The sequence below is a fragment of the Apteryx mantelli genome, chromosome 7 (assembly GCF_036417845.1).
Source record: "Apteryx mantelli isolate bAptMan1 chromosome 7, bAptMan1.hap1, whole genome shotgun sequence".
Taxonomy (NCBI): domain Eukaryota; kingdom Metazoa; phylum Chordata; class Aves; order Apterygiformes; family Apterygidae; genus Apteryx; species Apteryx mantelli.
The window spans coordinates 10,780,285-10,799,035 of record NC_089984.1 but is presented as its reverse complement, the minus strand read 5'-3'; the positions used below and the strand labels follow the sequence as shown (position 1 = coordinate 10,799,035).

Below are 18,751 nucleotides of genomic sequence, written 5' to 3'. Positions count from 1 at the left end.
CTTTCAAAAATGAGTTCTTGCATGCTTGCAGGAGGTTGGAGTAAACTATGATTAATCTGAAGTATGCCACCTTGCAAGACTCATGCAGTATTTCTGAATTTCTCATTGTGAGAGAAAGAATGTTACACATTAATGTTACACATTAATTTCTTTCCTTGGGCTCAGAAAAAGTGAAAAAAAGGCAACATGAAGAGAGCACATCCACATTTCAATTAGGGGAGATACATATGTAAGCTCACTTCTGAAAAGCTTAAGGCCACTTTGCCAAAGGGTCTCTACCTTTCTAGAGACCTCAAGATTCATGCCATATTTCAATGTATTGCTTACAATGGGCTTTGTTCAAAACATATGTCAGCAAAACAACCTATCTGAATTCAGAAAGAGGAACTTGAAGCATTAGCTTAAAGAAGAAAAAAACACAGAAGAGTCAAAAATTACTGACATTTCCTTCTTTCTTCCCCTTTCACTGATACACAGCTGGATCTCCACATCCTGCTCCCCAAATTCCCCTTCTGACTCGGTTAAGAAAATGAGATCAAACGCCGATGCTCTCTCACGCCGACGGGTACGGGGAAAGGAGCAGCCCAAAGGGAGCACCCGCTGCTCCCCCTGTCGCCCTGCCTGCAGGGCCGAGGCTGAGGACTGCAAAGCGCGCCAGGCCGGGCTGGGGCCCCGGCACGCGCGGCGACCCGGGGTGACGCGCATCGCTGGCCCTGGGGATCCCAGCTCCAACACCTACGCCAAACGGCCACAGAAAGACTGGGGCACGGGGTAGGGGGGAAAGCACTGGGAACAAGCAGAAACAGAGCTGCTTTTCAGAAAAGACAGGCAGAGGACAAGAGAAGTCACTCTCCTCTGCGCGTCAGACGGGCTCAGCTACTGAAAGATGGGAAGGGAACATTTGCTTACTGCCCCTAGATGAAGCTCACAGGGAAAACCAAACAATATCACATTATAATATGGGCCCACGTTAGAAAAGAAAAACAATACGGCTTTTCTAAGAAAGGAATTGAATCATCGCAGCACCAGTTCTGATGGACTTTATTTCCCAGAAGAGAAATGTGCAGGCCAGCAAAGCTGTCCCCGCTGGCGGAGGCTGCGGTGCCCAGCCTGGCCTTCCTCCCCTGCGCCGTGGCCTACTCGGCAGCAGCTGAGGCGGCCGCTACGCTAGCCAGAACGGCTCTACAGAAGGAGCAGACCTGAAGCAATGGATGCTGAAGAGCCTACGTTCACGTAAGGCGTTCTGGGGGTTTGGGACCACTGGCAATTGTCTTGAAGAACTAACAGCAAGCCAGTAATCTGTAAGGCCTGAAGGATAATAAAGAGATTACAACTCACCTCCTGCCTTCACCAGTCCTCAAAAAGGAGCCGAAGCACACGTGGCAAGAGTAAATCGTGTCAAATTAATTTTGTTTCCTTCTTTGACAGGATAACTTGCACAGTGGATGTATGGAAGTAATGTATTTGTATTTCACTAGGCAAATGAGGTATAGTATAGATAAGGTAAATGCACAGCTGTCTAAAAAGTTACCTCAAAAGAGCTACCATTAGTGTTTTACCATTGAACTGGAAGGGAATTTCAACTGGAGTGCCCTGTCCTGGGCCAGGTACTATTCTAATATTCTCGTTCATGATTTGAACACTGGACAGAACAAAGTTTTGAAAACATTTTGGAAAACAGGATGAGAATTCAAAGCTATCCTGCTAAAATGGAAAAAGGCTCTGAAGTCAACAAGATGAAATACAGTAAAGACAAATGCATGCAAACAGGAAGAAGAAATCAAAGACCCAAACACAAAGTACAGAATAAATACCTAGGCCACAGAATTTCAGAAGAGAATCAAGGAATTCTAGCAGATTACAAACAAGAATCAAACAGAAGCTGCAGTTACCAAAACGATAATTCTCATTTTGGGATTTCTTAAGATTAGGTGTGTCATGTGTCAGCAAAGATAACAACTCTGTCCTACCCAGTACTGATGACACCTCTTTGGGGGCTTGGTGCCCAAGCTGGCTTAGAAATAAGCTATCGTTGAACAGGGGAGAGAGCCAAAAGACGTCAGCGAGAATGAGGTGAGATTTGGAGAAAGCATGACCTAGGAGGTAAGTGTGGAGGACCTGGGACATTGGAGTCTATAAAAGAGAAGATGACATGCCTTCCAACATATAAAAAGTTCTTGTTATTATAATAGTAAGATGTTCTCCATGACTATGTGGGGTAGGGCAAGAAAGAGGCGTAATTTGCGGCAAAGAAATCTTACGTTCAGTATCAGGGGAAGAAACATTGTAACAAAGGATAGTGACCAACTGAAGTTGAGGGACTATAAAATATCCTTTATTATAAATGACTAAGAAGAAATTAAGCATATTTCAGGAACGGTTTGACTACATATTACCCTGCCATCATGCAAAAGTGTGAACTACTTGCTCTCTGAGGTCTTTCGCCTACCTACCTTTCTCTGATAAAAAACAGATGTCAGCTTTTCATTCTGAATCTCTGGACATTTCAGCTGTAGCATTGCCCATATGTAGTGTTTTATTAGATCAGGACCTAAAAATCCACTGCTTTAGAGTTCTAGTCAGCTGAAGCAGGTGTTGACATGTATCGTGGGACTGTAGTTTTAGATTTGTGGGACTTGGTGTTATCGTGGAACTGAAATGCTTTGGTTTGTGCTAGTCTCATTTACATTACGAGAATGTGATTAGTCACAAAATGGGGAAGTAAAATAAAAGGGATATGAAATTTTATGCCCTCTCCTTGTTGAAAGTTATACAACAAATATTTATACTAGACAATCTCATATGTAACAATTCTTTTCAGTTACACATTTATTTGTAAATTTTTACAATATGCATTCAAACATTATTATTACTGCATTTAAATCAACTCTAAGCAGCACTGTCAAGAAGCACCACAACTACAGTGATGCCTTGTAAATAAATGAGTAGTATAATCACGGTCAAAATACAGATTTTGGAGACTAGGCAGGAGTTTGGAGGTAAAATAAGAGGTTAAAGTTCCCCATTTTCTGGGATGAAAGAACAGAATGCATAACATTGTATCTCTGATTTTATGTTCCAAACAGTTTAATACAGTTCAATTAAAATCACCTTATGACACATAAAAGCAAAGTGTAAGCAACAGAAAAAGCAAAACAGGACTATTAAAGGAAAACCTGTTGGATTACAGTTTTTTTGGCATTCAGAAAATTAAGTACAGAAGCAAGTTTTGGTTTGATATGCAAGAATTTAGCCTGACTGCTGTTATTAAGCACCCTCATTGAAGTCAGCATGAATTTTGCCACTGGCTTCAAGTGGAGCAGGAATAGGCATGTTATCAGCCATTTCAGCAGGCTGTATTCTTCAGCTAACAACACACTTGCACATTTAAAGACAAAGGAAATCTGTTAAACAACCTACCCAGAATGGATGGGACTTGAGACAAGGTTAACATTGTCCAAGGTGTCTGCAGCCCAGCTATAGTGTCTGAGAGAATCAGAATCAAATTCCCTTGGAAACGTCAGGTGCTTTAAAAATAAAAAGATAAACTGAAATTTAAAATCAACAGGAAAAACATTGGTCTTAAATGCAGGCTTGTTAACAAAATTCTATTAAATTTAGATCTGACCCCTTTCTCTATAACACTACTGATATCCCAGACATTAAATTACTGGAAATCCCATAACAGAAATTTGGAATCCACACGCAAATTAATCCTACATGTCTAAAAACTTCCTTTTTGCCTGGTTTTGCTGCTTTCTTCAGCTACAACTCCATCTCTCCAATCTTCATTTACATATGCAAGGTTAAAAAAAACTGAAAAATGATTTCCATTTGTACTGCAATCCTACCCCATATCGACAGGCAGCATAACAGTCCCACACAGAAAATGCCATTGATAGAGCCTTACTCAAGCAGAACCTGTGAATAACTTCATTAGGAGTTTAAGTGAAGTTGTGAATGCACGACCAAGCTCTTGGTGGGAGAAGGGTATAATTTGTCTTCTCTACATGTACAACCAACATGAGCACTACTTTTCTGGAGCGCTACTGTCCCAACTCCTCTACATAAAAATAGTTTTAACCCTGTGAAGTACTGCCATATTGGTGCTATAATTAACTTCACCGCCTGACACACAGTGACAAGTAACTTGTTTCTTGTTGTAGCGTTGCACTTGCAGACACCCTGCACCCAGCAACAAGTTTTGATGCTATAAATTCTCTTGATCTGTGACAGAGAAGTCATGTTAGCCACACGTTCTTTTTTTCTTTTGTTCTTTGTTCCTTTCTTCCTAGAAAATCAAACAGATTAGATCTTCAAATATTGTATGCCCGTATTTGCAGGGTGATATGAAAGCTTCTAAACCAGAAGTTACGTCAACAAAACTAAGTCAAGATGCTGGCATGCAGTATACTGACTATCTTCACCCAGGATGGTGTTAAAGATGTCAGTGTCCCCCCCTAAGGAAGTTATTTTCTGTTTACAGGCAAATATGACTAGAGAATGCAAGTGGTGATATCTGGGGTTTTTTTCCTCATACATTGCAAAGACTACAACCTCATGGGCTGTTTTCAAATTATATTCTAGGGGTTCCATTCAAACCTGAGCCAAATACATGTTTCTGCACAGGGAAATGTTATTACTTCCACCTATTGTTTTATATATGGGCATCTAAAGGTACTGTAGATGAATTATTTTGAATAGAAATACCAGCATTAGTAGTAAATCCAACAAAGCCAGTCATAAACACACAAAAGTCCTTCTGTCGAGAAGCTTCCACAAGATAAACAACGAGACCGTGCTCCACTCTTGGCCAGAACTCACACCCTTTCTATTGCTCCCTGGTTTCCAAAAACTTTCTTCTTCAGACATTTCTTGCATTTCAAATGAGCATCCTGGTTTTGCTTTGCCAAAATCCATCAATATTATCACTTACTGCTGATCAATAAAAATATCTGCAGAGTACAACTTTGCTCTGTGATTTGTGCAACACTGTGGTACGTGGCTTTTGACGCTCCCTCTTTTTGCTACCTCAAGTCTTTTATTTGGGTCTTCCATCAGTCTCTGCTGTAAGGCACATAACTGAAGCACAGTAATAATGTGCTGCTAAAGTATTGCATGTGTTAAATACCAAAAGATGCATCAGGGCATCAGACATAAAAGATAAAATGAATGCCATTAACAACAATGGTAGTTAAGCAATAGCAGTGGATTTAATTAGCACTGTTTTGAAAAATGGATCATAATTTAGTTTAATGAAGACAATTTTCTAACTCTTTCCAACAGAACACTAGGGATTCTTTCACATTTCATGAGGAGTCCACAGTTTAATGCAGAAAAGCCAACTCTGTGGATTTCTGTTATTCCAAGTGATCGAACTTTATAAGAGCTCCTACTGAGTACATAACTACTCTAAATACCAACCACTGTAAGATCCAGACAGCTGGTCTCAGAAGTTGCAAAAATTGAGATAAATAAAAAATAGCCACATTTATTCCATTACCCAGTGATCATCATCATAACAAAGATTTTTTTAAGAAATACATAAAAAGGGGGACAATGCAATTTAGTGTTTGTCATTCAAACGCCTGCTGAGCCACAAGAGCGTCACTGCACTGAGGTCCGAGCATGCCCCAGCGCATATATGTCAACAGATAAATGTGGGATCACATTTGCTATAACAGATGAAAAATGCTAAAGCTCAACAGTGCGATACAGAAAGCTCAATGCAGGGCCACATAATTTCCTAGTAAATAGTATCTTTCTAAAATAACCTACACTAGATAGAGACACTACCATATGCCCCCAGCTTGCTGTAAGGCTGCTTACAAGTATACACAGGCTTCCTTGGTCTATGCTTCTGCACTGACACACTCTCCATACATCAGGTGACTACACGTTCGGTGCATTTCTTTCTGACAAAGTGCCTTCAAACAGATCCTTCGGAGATATTTACAGCCAGCAAAAGCACAAAGTCTGCATCCAATAATTTTGGAAGAGGAACAGACTAGTAAAAGTTAATAGCTAGACAAACAGATCTCACAAGCAGCAGACATCTGTTGACCTCATTTTGCTGATCTGCTGAAGTGCTGGATTTTCCAGGCAGGCAAAGAAATCTTTCTGGGCAAGTTGCAGTGTGAGAGTCCAGAAGCTGGTACATCATCTACAGTACCAAATCACAGGATACATCCTGTGTTTGCTCAGGCCACAGCATTCCCTACCTGGACTGAGGGAGACTGAACATACAAAATTCTGTGACTGAAATCGCTCTAGGGCGTGGTGTGGTTTGATGCAAACACATGAATAAAAATTCTGACATTTCTGCTGGCAAGGATGCTGCTGGTTGCATAACTAAGCAGCCAGGCTGTGTAATATCAGAGTTCAGCAAACAGAAGAATTTATGCTTTCTCCCAGAAGAATTTATCTGGACAGCAGAGATTCAGCAAGCTGCTAGGTAACGGACAGCCTGATTCATCCTGCCTTTGGCCGATGGAAACTCGGAGGCTAATGTAAATTATTCCATAGAAGAAGTCACTCAGATTTGGACTGAGCTGCTGCGTCCATGGTAGCACATAACGACACAGAAATTTTAACTCTGCTTTAAGCAGGTCTGTGAGTCACAGTATGGCCTGGACACTCGGTCTTCCCTGTTGAATAGGGTCAGCAATAAAGTAGCGAACGCAAACAATGGAGAATTTCTCAGCTTCTCAGGGAGTATTAGAAACTCCCCTCAAGGACCCAGTGTATCATGCTGGCAGCCAGGTTCAGTAAAGTGGTTTCAAATCTTCCTCATTAGGCGGCTCTCAGATTTCCAGGTTGTCTCCTGGTGAACTTGGGAAGAGACGGTCAGGAGATCTTCTAATTCCACCTGGTCAAGAGGTTGCCAGCTGCCCCTTCTCTTTTATGTACTTATATTTATGGTAAAACTAATTCCCCTTACTCTGAGACTTTGCTACTGTAACGAACTGAATATAAGTCTAAGCTTTAAAACAAGAAGAGAAACTGAACATGCAGATAGGCAGTGGCTCACTTCTTCAGAGCTGTATGATATCCCCAAACTGCCCTAACTTCTATCAGTTTCCAGATGGACTTAGGATATTGGGTTTGACCCAAAATGAACTTTATTCCTATGACTTCCTGGAACAAGGAAGACAAGATGGAACACAAGATTTTTTCTTGCTTTTTACTTCCACAGCAGAAATTATCTGGAAGGCCAAAGATGCACAGAGGGAGAGATGGGAGGAAGGGAGCAAATACATCCCCCAGTCCCCCAATACACTCTTCCCACTTCAGCCAAAGTGTTGTAAAGTGCATCACCTTCCTTCGGTATATGTTTGGACTGGGCTGAAGAACACGGGAACTCCAGAAGACGGATGTTATTTTTATGTCAGGACTAGAGGTTTGCAGGAGCTACAGTTGAAAATTTTAGCTGGGCTCCCTTTTTCATGGGGATAATTTCGTGCTTTGCTGTGGTTTGTTTTTCAACAGACCATGGTTTTACTAACCTCTTAAGACAGCCCAGAACTAGGACTGACATTCTTTCCCAAATTACCCTCACCATACCTGATCCCTGCCTGGACACAGCAGATGTAAAATCCTAAAGTCTGTCCAGACGATTAAAATAACATTTACAACTAGACTGCCAGTGAGGCCTCCAGCCTGACTGCCATTTTACAACACAATTTGAACAAGTGCTAAAATGCAATTAATTGCACAATCACAAAACTGGAATCACCAAACACATGAAGACTAGATGCAAAGAAAACAGCCTGCACTCTACTGCTAGGGTCAGCACTGTAAGGCTCCATGTTTGCTGCTGTGTGAGTGCAAGAGCCAGTACGGCAAGAAATCCTCCAAAAAGCAGAGATCCACGACCACTTGCACAGAACATAGCGATTGCCCTGGAGTCTTGCGCGTGATGTGGTGTCGCTGCAACACCTCCATGTATAGATAAGTAACTCTTCATTTTCTAGTGATAGCTTGTAATACAAAACAGGTTAATGATGTACAGTTTGACCAATGTCCTTCAGCAGTTATTTAACAAGACTTAAAACAAGCGCTATGCTATCTGATCAAACACTCCCTAGCTGCTAAATCAACTCCATCTATTTTGATGGTAATCACAAAAATGGCCAGAATCATACAACAACATAATGTGTTCTCAGACTGGAGCGCCTTCCTCACATCTGAAATTTCCATCAATTCAGGAAGCCTCTATGAAGGTTTAGGGATAAGAAGTACGAGAGTGACTGGAAGTTCTCATCTCTAAAATATCATCTCTTGTTCCTAGTGCCAATAGTTGCAGCTTTTATTTTCTGACTTCAAAAGAAACAAAAGCAACAAATTACTACACTGGAACTTACAGACTAATACAACTAAGGTTTAAAATGCTAGAGTCCCACTCTGTGAACTTTTTCCCTGATGAAAACCTCCTCTGAGTTCAATAATTCCCTGTGCAGGCATACTTGCCACTGCTGAAATGTACCTCTGAAAAGGGCAGCAGAATACTTCTGCTTCATTATGGTCCATCTTATGCTCTTCCAGGACATGAACAGCACCATTCTGCCGTCCTTTAACTCCCAAGTTAAGACTTTTATGTGGATTTTTATTCAGCTTCCTAGCAGATCTCTGGCTTCTGTGTATTAAGAAACTCTTCTTGAGAAATTCAATTAGATTTGAAAATCTGAAACAAGTCTACCAAGCAAACACTGAAGGAACCCGCAAAAGAAAGCATACAGCACCCTACCACCACCAGCATTAACTTTTAGAATGACTTTCCCACGCCATAATCAGGGCAAAAGATTCTGCTATTCTTGTATTAGTCATTGCACAAACATTTGGAAGATACATAACTGGTTTGTGCACAATAGCTTAATCTTTACAAGGCCAAATTCTTCCCAAGGGTAAAAAAATAAGGACAGCAGTTGGAGTCCTACATGTAGACAGAATGGATGAATGTAATCCATGGTTTATATGCTACAGACAAAGGTTGCTTAGTGTAAATGACATTGGTCCCAGCTCAGCAAAGCACTCAAAGGATACATGTAACATTAAGCTCACAGATACTCCCACTGACTTCAAAGAAGAGTTCTGCATTCAGAAATGTAATCAAGTGCTTAAAGATTCTTTGGATTGGGACCAGACCACCCTGCTTCTTGCAGGATCAAGCTCATAATGCAGTGAACCCATCACTTCTTACTTGCAGCTCCTTTCTTCTCCCTTTTCAATAGTTAGTAGAGTAGTGATAGCCCCTGCAAACACGGGTGAGCGCTGCAGAATATTGTCCCCTATTAAAATGAAGCATGAACACCTGGCGGCAGAGAGGCAGCACATACCTGGTCCTTTGCCGGTACCAGCAATTCTTCGATCATCATGCTGTCTCGGGCATAAGAACTTCTGTTCAGCGTGTAGGACCTATCCGAACTGAAGGAGCGGAGGCTGTTGTATTTACCATTTATCACAGAAAGTGCAGATGACAATGAGATGAACAAAAAATAAAAATAAAAAAATTAATACATGCAACTTCCAGGGCATAGCATAAGATGGCAAAATATACATCATCTATGAGATAAATATAAGGGAAGGGAAAAAATGGAATAATAGTTGACTCTATCCCCCTCCCTATCTTATGCATAAACAACAACCAATGGATGTTTACTGCTTTGGCAGTAATGCTGTGGCTTTAGAATAAAACCGGAACAGCGTATTCAAATATTTAGGTGAACTCTGATAAATGTCTACATGCCTTGATCTTGCAAGACGACCCATGAGGGCAGGTCCTGGTGGAGCTGTGGGTAGGTTACGGTGTCTGCCCATATGGCTCAGACTGCTGAATCAGGTTTAAGAAAGAGCAAATTTTCTGTGTTGTTGTTCTCTCTTTGTGCCTGAACCACTTTCAACTTTGTTATAAACACCCTAGTTATTCACTTACTCCTAGTTAGAACAGAAGGATAACAACTTTGAAATAGAAGAGGAAAGAAAAGAAATTTGCTTCTTGATGATTAAATACAGATTCCAATGCTTTGGGGAGCTATTTTGTGGATGTTAGACTCTTTAGAAATTAACTATGATCACTCTGAATGTGTTGCAATTAAATCAAAGTAGGAGTGTGTTACACTTAACCCTGGAAGATACATTATGGTATGTGCTAAAAACATGCTGCAGGTCTAGACATGCTTTCTACGTGACAAAAAATAAAACTAATAAAAAGCAACATCCAACAAACTATTACACTTTTAAACTAGTAACATTTTTCAGTCTCAAAACTCTACAGCTTGCTTCATGCACTTTGTAGTTGTTAATAGAACTTTTCTAGTCCCTTAGCACACGTTGCTCCGTGTGCTCGAAGCAGAATTGGGATCTTTATCACATACTGTAGGCATATGTTAATCAGACTCCTACATGATAAAGGGTATAAAAAATCTAGTTATATTTGTTACAACAACAGAGGAATACTCTCTAATGCTGAGCAAATCCCAATCATAAATAAATAAATAAATAAAATTAAAAAGCATGTCATTTTCCAATGCTGAATAAAATGAAGATGAGCAATGGCAGCAGCAGAAAGATGTAACACGATGCCATGCCTTCTTACCTGACTTTTGGACTAAGCAATTTACAGTTGAAAAGAAACAGGAGAAATAGAAAGCAAAGAATCAGACGGGAAAAGCAAGATGTTATGGCTGGATGATTTACATACTTAATGTGCTTATTTCTTAATGTTACACTCAGAATCAGTAGTAAGAAACATTCACAGAGTACTTTTTGCTAAATGTAATACTTGCTATGAAAAACGCTGTATTTGTCTCCTCTGAGCATAACATATATGCAATGTAAAAAATGAGCTATGCAGCAACAAAGAGTAATGGCACTGCTAAAGTCAAAAGCATGGGAACATTAGATTTTTCTCAAAGAAAAGAAAATAGAGTCGAACACTCAGATCTACCTAACAGATCTGGATTGTGAAATCCTGCTCTCCCACTCATGCAGTGAGAGTTTAGACATGTGCCGGAAGAGTCCCGTAATGAGTAAAATGTGTCCTGTGAACCAGCGAGCCCAGTTCTGCACACAAACCGCATTCGCCCCCCTCTCTGCAGTACTTCAGAATTTACCACAAACTGATAGCACTGAATGATGGCCTTGCTCATGCCAATTTCTGTTTAAAAATTGAATGTTAGCCTTGTTAATTAACTTTGCAAAGGCATAAGATTCTCCCTTCAAATACCTTTTGCTGAATTTACAGCTAAGGGTCTATTTTAAGAGCACTTTGGCATTCCTCGTATATGTATTATCATGTAAATACTTATTAACTTACCTAAGAATCGTAAGTGAAGCAAAACATGGCTGGGCATTACTAAAAAGCAAATTTACACTGCGTGCTTGCATTTCTAAGAGAGCCATAACAAGCAAGATTGAAGGGTAGACATCTAAGCTTTACCTTATGGGAGTTGCCATTCACAGTTAGACAATGAAATCACTTTTTAAAACAGATCTTTAAACTACCGTATAGGAAAAAGTCCTCAGGGCTCCGGCTTATGAGGTTTAATTATTAGCTTCAGTACAATTCAACTGTCAGTAAACACATTGCAAATCCACAACTGTGGAAGTAATCTCTGCTCATACAGCTTTATTTGTTTTGAGCAATGCACAGTGCAGGCTTTAGCAATATTTAAAAAAAAAAAGTCTAAAACGTTGATCTGGAAACACATGAGTTGAAATCAACAGTAGTCAGACATTACATTAGATCTACAGTGTTATATCGGGCTCACAGAAACTTTAGCCTATTTTTTGTAACACGCAATCTGTCTCCTGTCAAATGAAACCCTACAACCAATTTAGGGTACATCTTTTGTACTGTTTTTTTATTTGGGGATTTTGTTCTTTAATATTAGCTCTCTGTTTGGTTATTCACTGGCAACCTCTAAAGAAATAAAAGCGCTAAAATAGCCAAATGATTGTCATTCAGTTTTTCTGGTGTTTACATTCTTCTGTTAAATTAGGCCATTAAGGAATACTCAGATGTGAGTATCAATGTGACAGCAATGAAAAGGACCTTGTTTTTGCTAGCTGTTCTAGATTAGTTTTTAGAGAGGTTGCAAACTGCTAGCCGAGAGGTTCCTTTGAGATGTCCAGAGCATGAACACATACCAGAAAAAATGAATAGCTAATTTTCTGTATCATTGCCATAAGAAGCCAACATGAATAAAGAATATGAAACAAAACAGCAATGAACATATGCTTTAAACACACAGTATTATCATAACACGGAAGTCCACCCCCTCTAATTCGCTTCAAAATAGACTCCAGCTTTGTGTGAAATAATGCACTTGGTTTGCAAAAGTTTCCAACTGCGGTAGCACACAACTGTGAGAAGCAGCAAATACAGTACCTGGCGGAACGGGCGCCGAGGCTAAAGCCCATGTATCCTTCAGCCGGCAAAGAATCATCGCCCAGCTCTTTTAGGTCCTGTGGTCCGAGATACTTGTCTGTATCACCTGTCATTGCATCCTCACCTGCCAGTATAAAAGTCAAGCTGAAATCAGGAGCTACACGTATTGTAAAAGTTTGTGTGCTCAGTAATTCATAACGCCCTTTCCCTGCTTGCCAAAAAGTAATCAATCCTGGCACCCCCGCTCTCCCGCAGGCTCTTTCCATACACAACGTCAGTTATCCGCCCTCTGAACAGGTCTGAGAAAATCATTTCATAGGAGCAAACGTACAGGGCAAAACTTCCCCTTGACATAAATCCAATAAATCAAGTTATACGACGGATGACTTGTGCCCATTTATTTAAGCGAGCTAAAGGGTTTTTCTGCACTTTGCATCATTGCAAGCACCTTTTCTTTCCTTACCAAGGAGCCCCACTTGACAAATTAAAGTTGGGTCATTCCATGTGCTAAAAACATTAGCCTTGAAATACAGTCTGTTTGCCCATTAGTATTGAAGAGTGCAGCAAGCTTGAATGGCCCCTGAGTAAAAGGAGAGGCCCACCTTCGATATTTTTCGGTAAGTTTTGCAAGTTTGAATTTAAGAACGCAGTTTTATGAACTGCTTTACACACCCCACCCCCAAGCAGATCAGTTTATTAAGATAAGGCAAATACTTTATCAAGTCTCTTCATTACACAGCTTGTTGGGGGAGTGAAGGCATGACAAAAACATCAACGGGAGCAGAACAAAGCATTTCGCCAAATAAGTGCTCCCATGCACCGAGGAATTCAATGCTCCGAATTCACCAAACTAATACTGTTAACCCCTCTTAATGCATCAGATATATTTGACACGTGGATGTTAACAGAGAAGTAGAAGATTAGTTTTTTTAGAAAAATGAAAGTAAGGAAAGTTAAGCCTGCAGAGAGGAAGGCAGCTGCTGTGAAGGGTTAAGCGAGCAGTTGGCTCTCGCTACGAGCATTTGCATACCATTACATCATACCAAAAACCTACATTCCTGCACTGACAGAGCAAGTCGAAAATATGCCTTATGCGGCTGTGGGTTTGTTTTTTTTTTCCCCCCCTGTTCCCTCTGCAACGCCGAGCGGAGGGAGCTTCCTGCAAGTCCCTTACGTGTCTGCGCTCACACTCCCCTGCCCGGCTGTGAACATATTCTAGGCATGTAAACGTTGCACAGGAGAGAAGTTTAAGAGCTTATCCTCAAAGGTAAGTGCCTCCAAAAACTCGGCTGTATTGTTCCAATTCTTTCATTCAGTGGAGTTCAGACTACTTGCCATTCACTTCGCTCAGGAAACCACAGGCGAGCTCTGGTTTTAAACTAACAATCAATTCCAAAAATACCCTTTCGGCTACTGCTTTGAGAACAGCAAAATAAACAGTCCAACTTTCTCCTGCAACCCAGCAACAGTGATTATTTTAAGTAACAGTTAAAAGCTAAGATGTTCATAGTATACCATAAAGCATCAAAAAACCAGAAACAGAAACATTATATATAGAGTTAAACTTTAAAAAGTCTTACTGTTTTGGAAAGCCATTTTCACCAGTCTGGTCTATAAGAGTTTTTTCCCTGATGTTTCCAAGAATTCCTATTAGTCCTATTAGTCCTTAAGCAGTGATTTAGAGTTAATCTCCAAACCAGCACAAGCAAACTAATCCCTGTGGGTCATATTCGCTTTCCACACAACAACTGAGATCTTCTTAACATCCTGATCTCTTCGTATGTATTTTAGGACATGTGCATCTCTGTCCTCTCAACTCGGATCAAAGTTCTTTTCAAATACGAAACAAAACGAGAAATAATGACTACAGTTATTTGAAGTACAAAAAATAAATTAAAAAAAAAAAACCCTGTTTAATCACTCTGCAGACATCCCTTTAAAGCTTCTGCTGATTGGATTACCGGCTCCCTGGCAAGCCCGTGGCTGGTGACATCCGTGCAGGCACCCGAGCTATTTGTGTGTAAATAGGGGCGCCGCCACGGTGTCGGGTTGCCGTAACTCGATGCCGCGGTGCAGCGCGCCGGGGCCGGGGCCGCGGGGGCGGCGCCTCCCCCTGCACACACACACACACCCACACACACACACACCACACAACACACACACAACACGCACACACCCCCTGAAAGCCACAGGACCGGACCCCGTTCAAAATGCACGCGAGAACGGCTGCAGCAGGTCCAAGCAAAGGCCCGCGTGACCGAGGGTGTCCTGTCGCCCGCAGCAGCCCAGCGTACAAGAACGTGACACAGTGGAAGTCCTCCGGGACAACCTCTGGCTGGCAGTGATTTCAAAGCGGATTTTCTAAACCCACAGGAGATTTATATAGCACTGAATGGGTATTTTTTTCTTCTTTAAATTCCTCCAATCACATGTTGAGCTCGTGCAAACTTTTTGCGTTCCCCACATCGAGGACGCAGGTGTGCAAGGAGTTCCACAACTCAACTACGCGCAGGGTGAGGATCATCCCCTTTCATTTGATCTGAATCTGCCTTTTCCTAGTTTCACCTGATGCCCCCTATTCTGGTAATTGGGGAGGAGGCAGCAAGCAGTCCGGTCTCTATTCACTTTACCACCCGTTATTTCATACATTCTAACCTATCGCTCATTCAACGTTTTTTTCTGGGATAGACAGTCCTAGTCTATTTAGTCTCTTCTCCTGTAGAAGCTATTTCCTACCTCTAACCAACTTTGTCACCTTTTCCCATGCTTTTCCCAGTTCCACTATGATACCAAGCAGTATTACAGATGAGGGTGTCTCAGTTTTCATCAAGTCCTGCTGGGCAATTTTACTAAGGTCTCCTTAGCAGCAAGCAAAGGACTATTTTTCCAGCTCTGCTGGGCCACTCGGTTTCTGTCTGATACTTACACAGCTGGGAACTGCAAGAGCACATTTCAGGTGCTCTTGCAGAGGCCAGTGAGAAATAGAAGCTCTCTGGCACCAGAAGAGAAGGCATCATGGGGCTTGGGAAATCCCCAAATAAAATTTAATCATAATCTGGGATCCAAGGGGGCACTTGTCATTGGCTTTGCTAGAGATGACTGTAGCTTTCACCACTCCCCCATCACAGTTTGACCAGACCTCTCTGACGGTAGAACAGGCACAGCCCCATGGAAGAGGAGGATGCTCCTGTTTGTACCCAAGGGTCTGGTTTCACACACATATGGAGAAATGCCAACACCAAACCACTGAAACTTTTATAGAGCTGTAAAATGTTATGGAGACAAAACCTCAGACAACTCTGAGCATAAAAATATAATAAAGCAAGCCCTCCTAAAATGATCAATTGCTTCCTTCATAATACATTACATGTTGAAGAAAGAAGATGTTCATGAAGACTTCCATAAGCGTTCTTAAAAGCTGTCCCTGCAGCATCCTGGCACCTACTCAGGGATCAAATGGTATGAGCTCATGTCCTATGAGGACATCTGCCTAATCTGCCAGGGATTGATTAGCATCGCACTTACTTCCACTGAGATAGGAATCTCCATTAAATGGGTTTAAAACTGTGTCCTTACCTACACCAAAAAGTCTGTTATCTACTGAAGACCCAAGAAAAAAATTAAAAGCCAACATTAAGTGTTTCTTGACAAATAGTGTCTAAACTCTCAACACCCAAACTGTTTTTTCTCCTTCCCCACTCACATAGTTTGACCCCTCTTTGCATCAGCTTCCTTCGCTTGCTCTCCCTTAGCCCCCAGTACTGCAGCAATAGCTTTCGGGGGTCACTGTGGCAGAGCTAATTACTGTCTCGTCTCACCGACGAGAGCGGCAGCAGTTCCTGCTCCCTCAATGAGGCTAAGGCGCGTGCCTCCGCCGGGAGCCATGCACCCAAGCTGGGCGTGCGGCTGCCCAGGAAGGAGACCCCTGCGAGAGCTGAGCTAAGGCAAGACTTGAGCTGTGCTTCAGCATCGATTCCCTGCTCCCTACCAGCCCCGCAGCTGCAGGGTGCTTCGCTGGTGCGCCCGGCAGTTGCATGGGATGTGGGATGCAAGTCTGCATCTGGAGATGGTAAGAGGAAAGACCCAGTTCTTGCAGTCTCAGGTTTCACATTTATAAGATTTGAAATCTCTTAAAAAAGAAAAAAAAGAAAAAGAGAGAAAGAAGGAAGAAAGAAGTGGAGCACGTTTAGTGTGCAAAGGAAACAGGAACATTTTATATTCCTACACAAACTTTCTCCTATGTAAGAACATGAGCCTTCATTTTCTTCCCATGAATTACATTCAGGTCTTTCAAACTAATGTCCTTTATTTTCTTTTTCTTTTTTTTTTTCCTTTTTTACAGGGCAGCAGCTTCCCAGGACTTAACCTCATTTGGGCAGAATGTCCAGACTAGTCAAGGAAAAGGAAGAGAATCTCCCTTCTCATCCAGTTTGACTCCAAACCAAACTGTCCTCCGCAGGGAAGAGATATTACGCAATTTCCATGTAAATGCTTATTTAGCAGGCACAGCAAGACACAAATACAAGGAAACTTTTTCCTGACATTTGTCTCTGAGCTCTGAGACTCTAGTTTCCAAGCCTTTAGTTTTTCTTACGATTAGACTTGGCTTGAGAGAGTTTTCCGAAGTGGGTATTTGCTCCTTGAGGTTTGTGGCTTGTTGAGAAGTTATTAAATAAGTCAGTCTCACTGAACAGCTTGGCTGATGACATTAGCTTCAAGGGAGCGAGGGAGAGCTTGGATTTGGGAGGTAAAACCGTGCCCTACTCTCACTTGGAAATGAGCTCCCTGGCAATGAGATTTGTCAGGCTGCTTCACCATCTTGAATGTATTTGTTTCCACCAGCATAAATGGATGCTTTGTATATAAATACCCTGTTAACGTCGAGGAGCTGTGGCGAAAGGCATTGGTAAACTTTATTGATGTGGAAGACATAAAAGGGAGATGGGCCAGAGATTGCTACCTCAAGCCCTTGTAATTCATTGCATGCCTTGCACATTGGAATGCTTCAGTGTGGATTAATACCTATTATTATTTGATTTGAGAGCTCCTGTTCAGAGTTACGCTTTGAAAATGACCTTGTTATATATAAACCAGTTTCTTAACTCCCCTAGTAATAACATGTTTGCATAATATATTCTCTAGTAAGGAACTGGTCATATTTCCTATATTCTTAAGCAGCTTTCTTTCTTTTTTCATTTGTTTTGTTAAAGTGAGAGTTAGTAACTGGAGAAAAACCTTCCACATAGCTTCAGGCATTGCATTTGGCCTTAACAGATGATGCCATGCATTAAAGCCATGTTTTACATCTTAGGCTCTGATATTATGATTCCATACATGAACATTTCTCAGCTGTACCACTCCTCAGTGTGCAATGGGATAAAGCCATAGTTATTGCTCTATTAACTAACATAACTATTGTGCATCAATGTTCCGGTTAGTTACAATAACACTGTATTATATTTTGAGCAGGATATTTTGAGCAGTACAATAGCCTAAAAAAGTTATTTTGAAAACACAGGTGGATGGTAAGAACATTATCCACTTGGAAATGCAGCAATGGGAGCACAGTGACAAACTGAAAACAAAAGAAAAGCCTGAATGCATGAATTAAACGAGTTAAATACAATGAGCCTAGCTAAAATAGTTTCTACTCCTTATTGCTGCAATGCCATAAAAATTAAAAGTAAATATATTACTAGGCATGAAAAAAAGAGGGACCAACCACAAGAAAATTGAAGCCAGTCACTGACTTTCCTTATTAGAGAAGAAAAAATTGCAGCTCTAATGCAAGCAAACAGGGACAAACCAAAAAGCCTTCAGCACACTGGTGCTCTTCTCTCCATAAACTCAGACCTTCCTGCTTCTGGATTTGGTTTGGGGACCTAATCACGCTGTGGCACCTTCCAGCTCTGCACGGCGAAACGCGCCAGACCTCGGCCCACCCAGGACAGGAAGGTTTGACCTGACAGGGGATGCAGGCAGGGGAAAGGGGAGCAGTTGCTGCAGCAAGGTTAGAAATGCTCGGGGAGCACCGAAGCTCCGCCAACCCTAACGGGCACGGAGGCGTCCCGCGAGCCCGGAGAGCTTGGGAGGCTGACTTACGGGGGCTGGAAACCTGGGGGCTTACTGCCACAGATTTCGCGCCACTTTGCAGAACGGTACAGATGAAATCTCAGCTACAGGGCATGTCCTCCAATCCTAACGAACACCAACGTTTCGAGTACAGTACACGGTCCTCTTTATACAGGACAAACGTAATCTGATGTGGTTTTACTGTATATGATGTCTATACACGTTTCTTTTTTTCACCCCAAAACTACTTTTTTCAAGGCTAAGGGCTCAGTACCAATTTAAATCAATCAT

At 41.6% G+C, this 18,751-nt stretch overlaps 1 protein-coding gene and 1 long non-coding RNA gene across 2 annotated transcripts in view; one reads left to right on the top strand and one right to left on the bottom strand.

The window, feature by feature from the left end:
* The window catches only part of ANK3 (ankyrin 3), a 207,477-nt gene that overhangs the window by 58,672 nt on the left and 130,054 nt on the right, over nucleotides 1-18,751 (bottom strand). The window contains exons 25-28 of the mRNA XM_067299783.1: nucleotides 12,389-12,512; nucleotides 10,595-10,606; nucleotides 9,336-9,438; nucleotides 3,421-3,527 (exon numbers count right to left, since the gene is read on the bottom strand). Of these exons, the coding sequence (XP_067155884.1) occupies nucleotides 3,421-3,527; nucleotides 9,336-9,438; nucleotides 10,595-10,606; nucleotides 12,389-12,512 (346 nt within the window). The remainder of the gene's footprint in view (nucleotides 1-3,420; nucleotides 3,528-9,335; nucleotides 9,439-10,594; nucleotides 10,607-12,388; nucleotides 12,513-18,751) is intronic.
* LOC106495459 (uncharacterized) lies at nucleotides 13,464-16,929 on the top strand. Its single transcript, XR_001294453.2, has 2 exons — nucleotides 13,464-13,655; nucleotides 16,731-16,929. It is a non-coding gene; the product is annotated as an uncharacterized lncRNA (long non-coding RNA).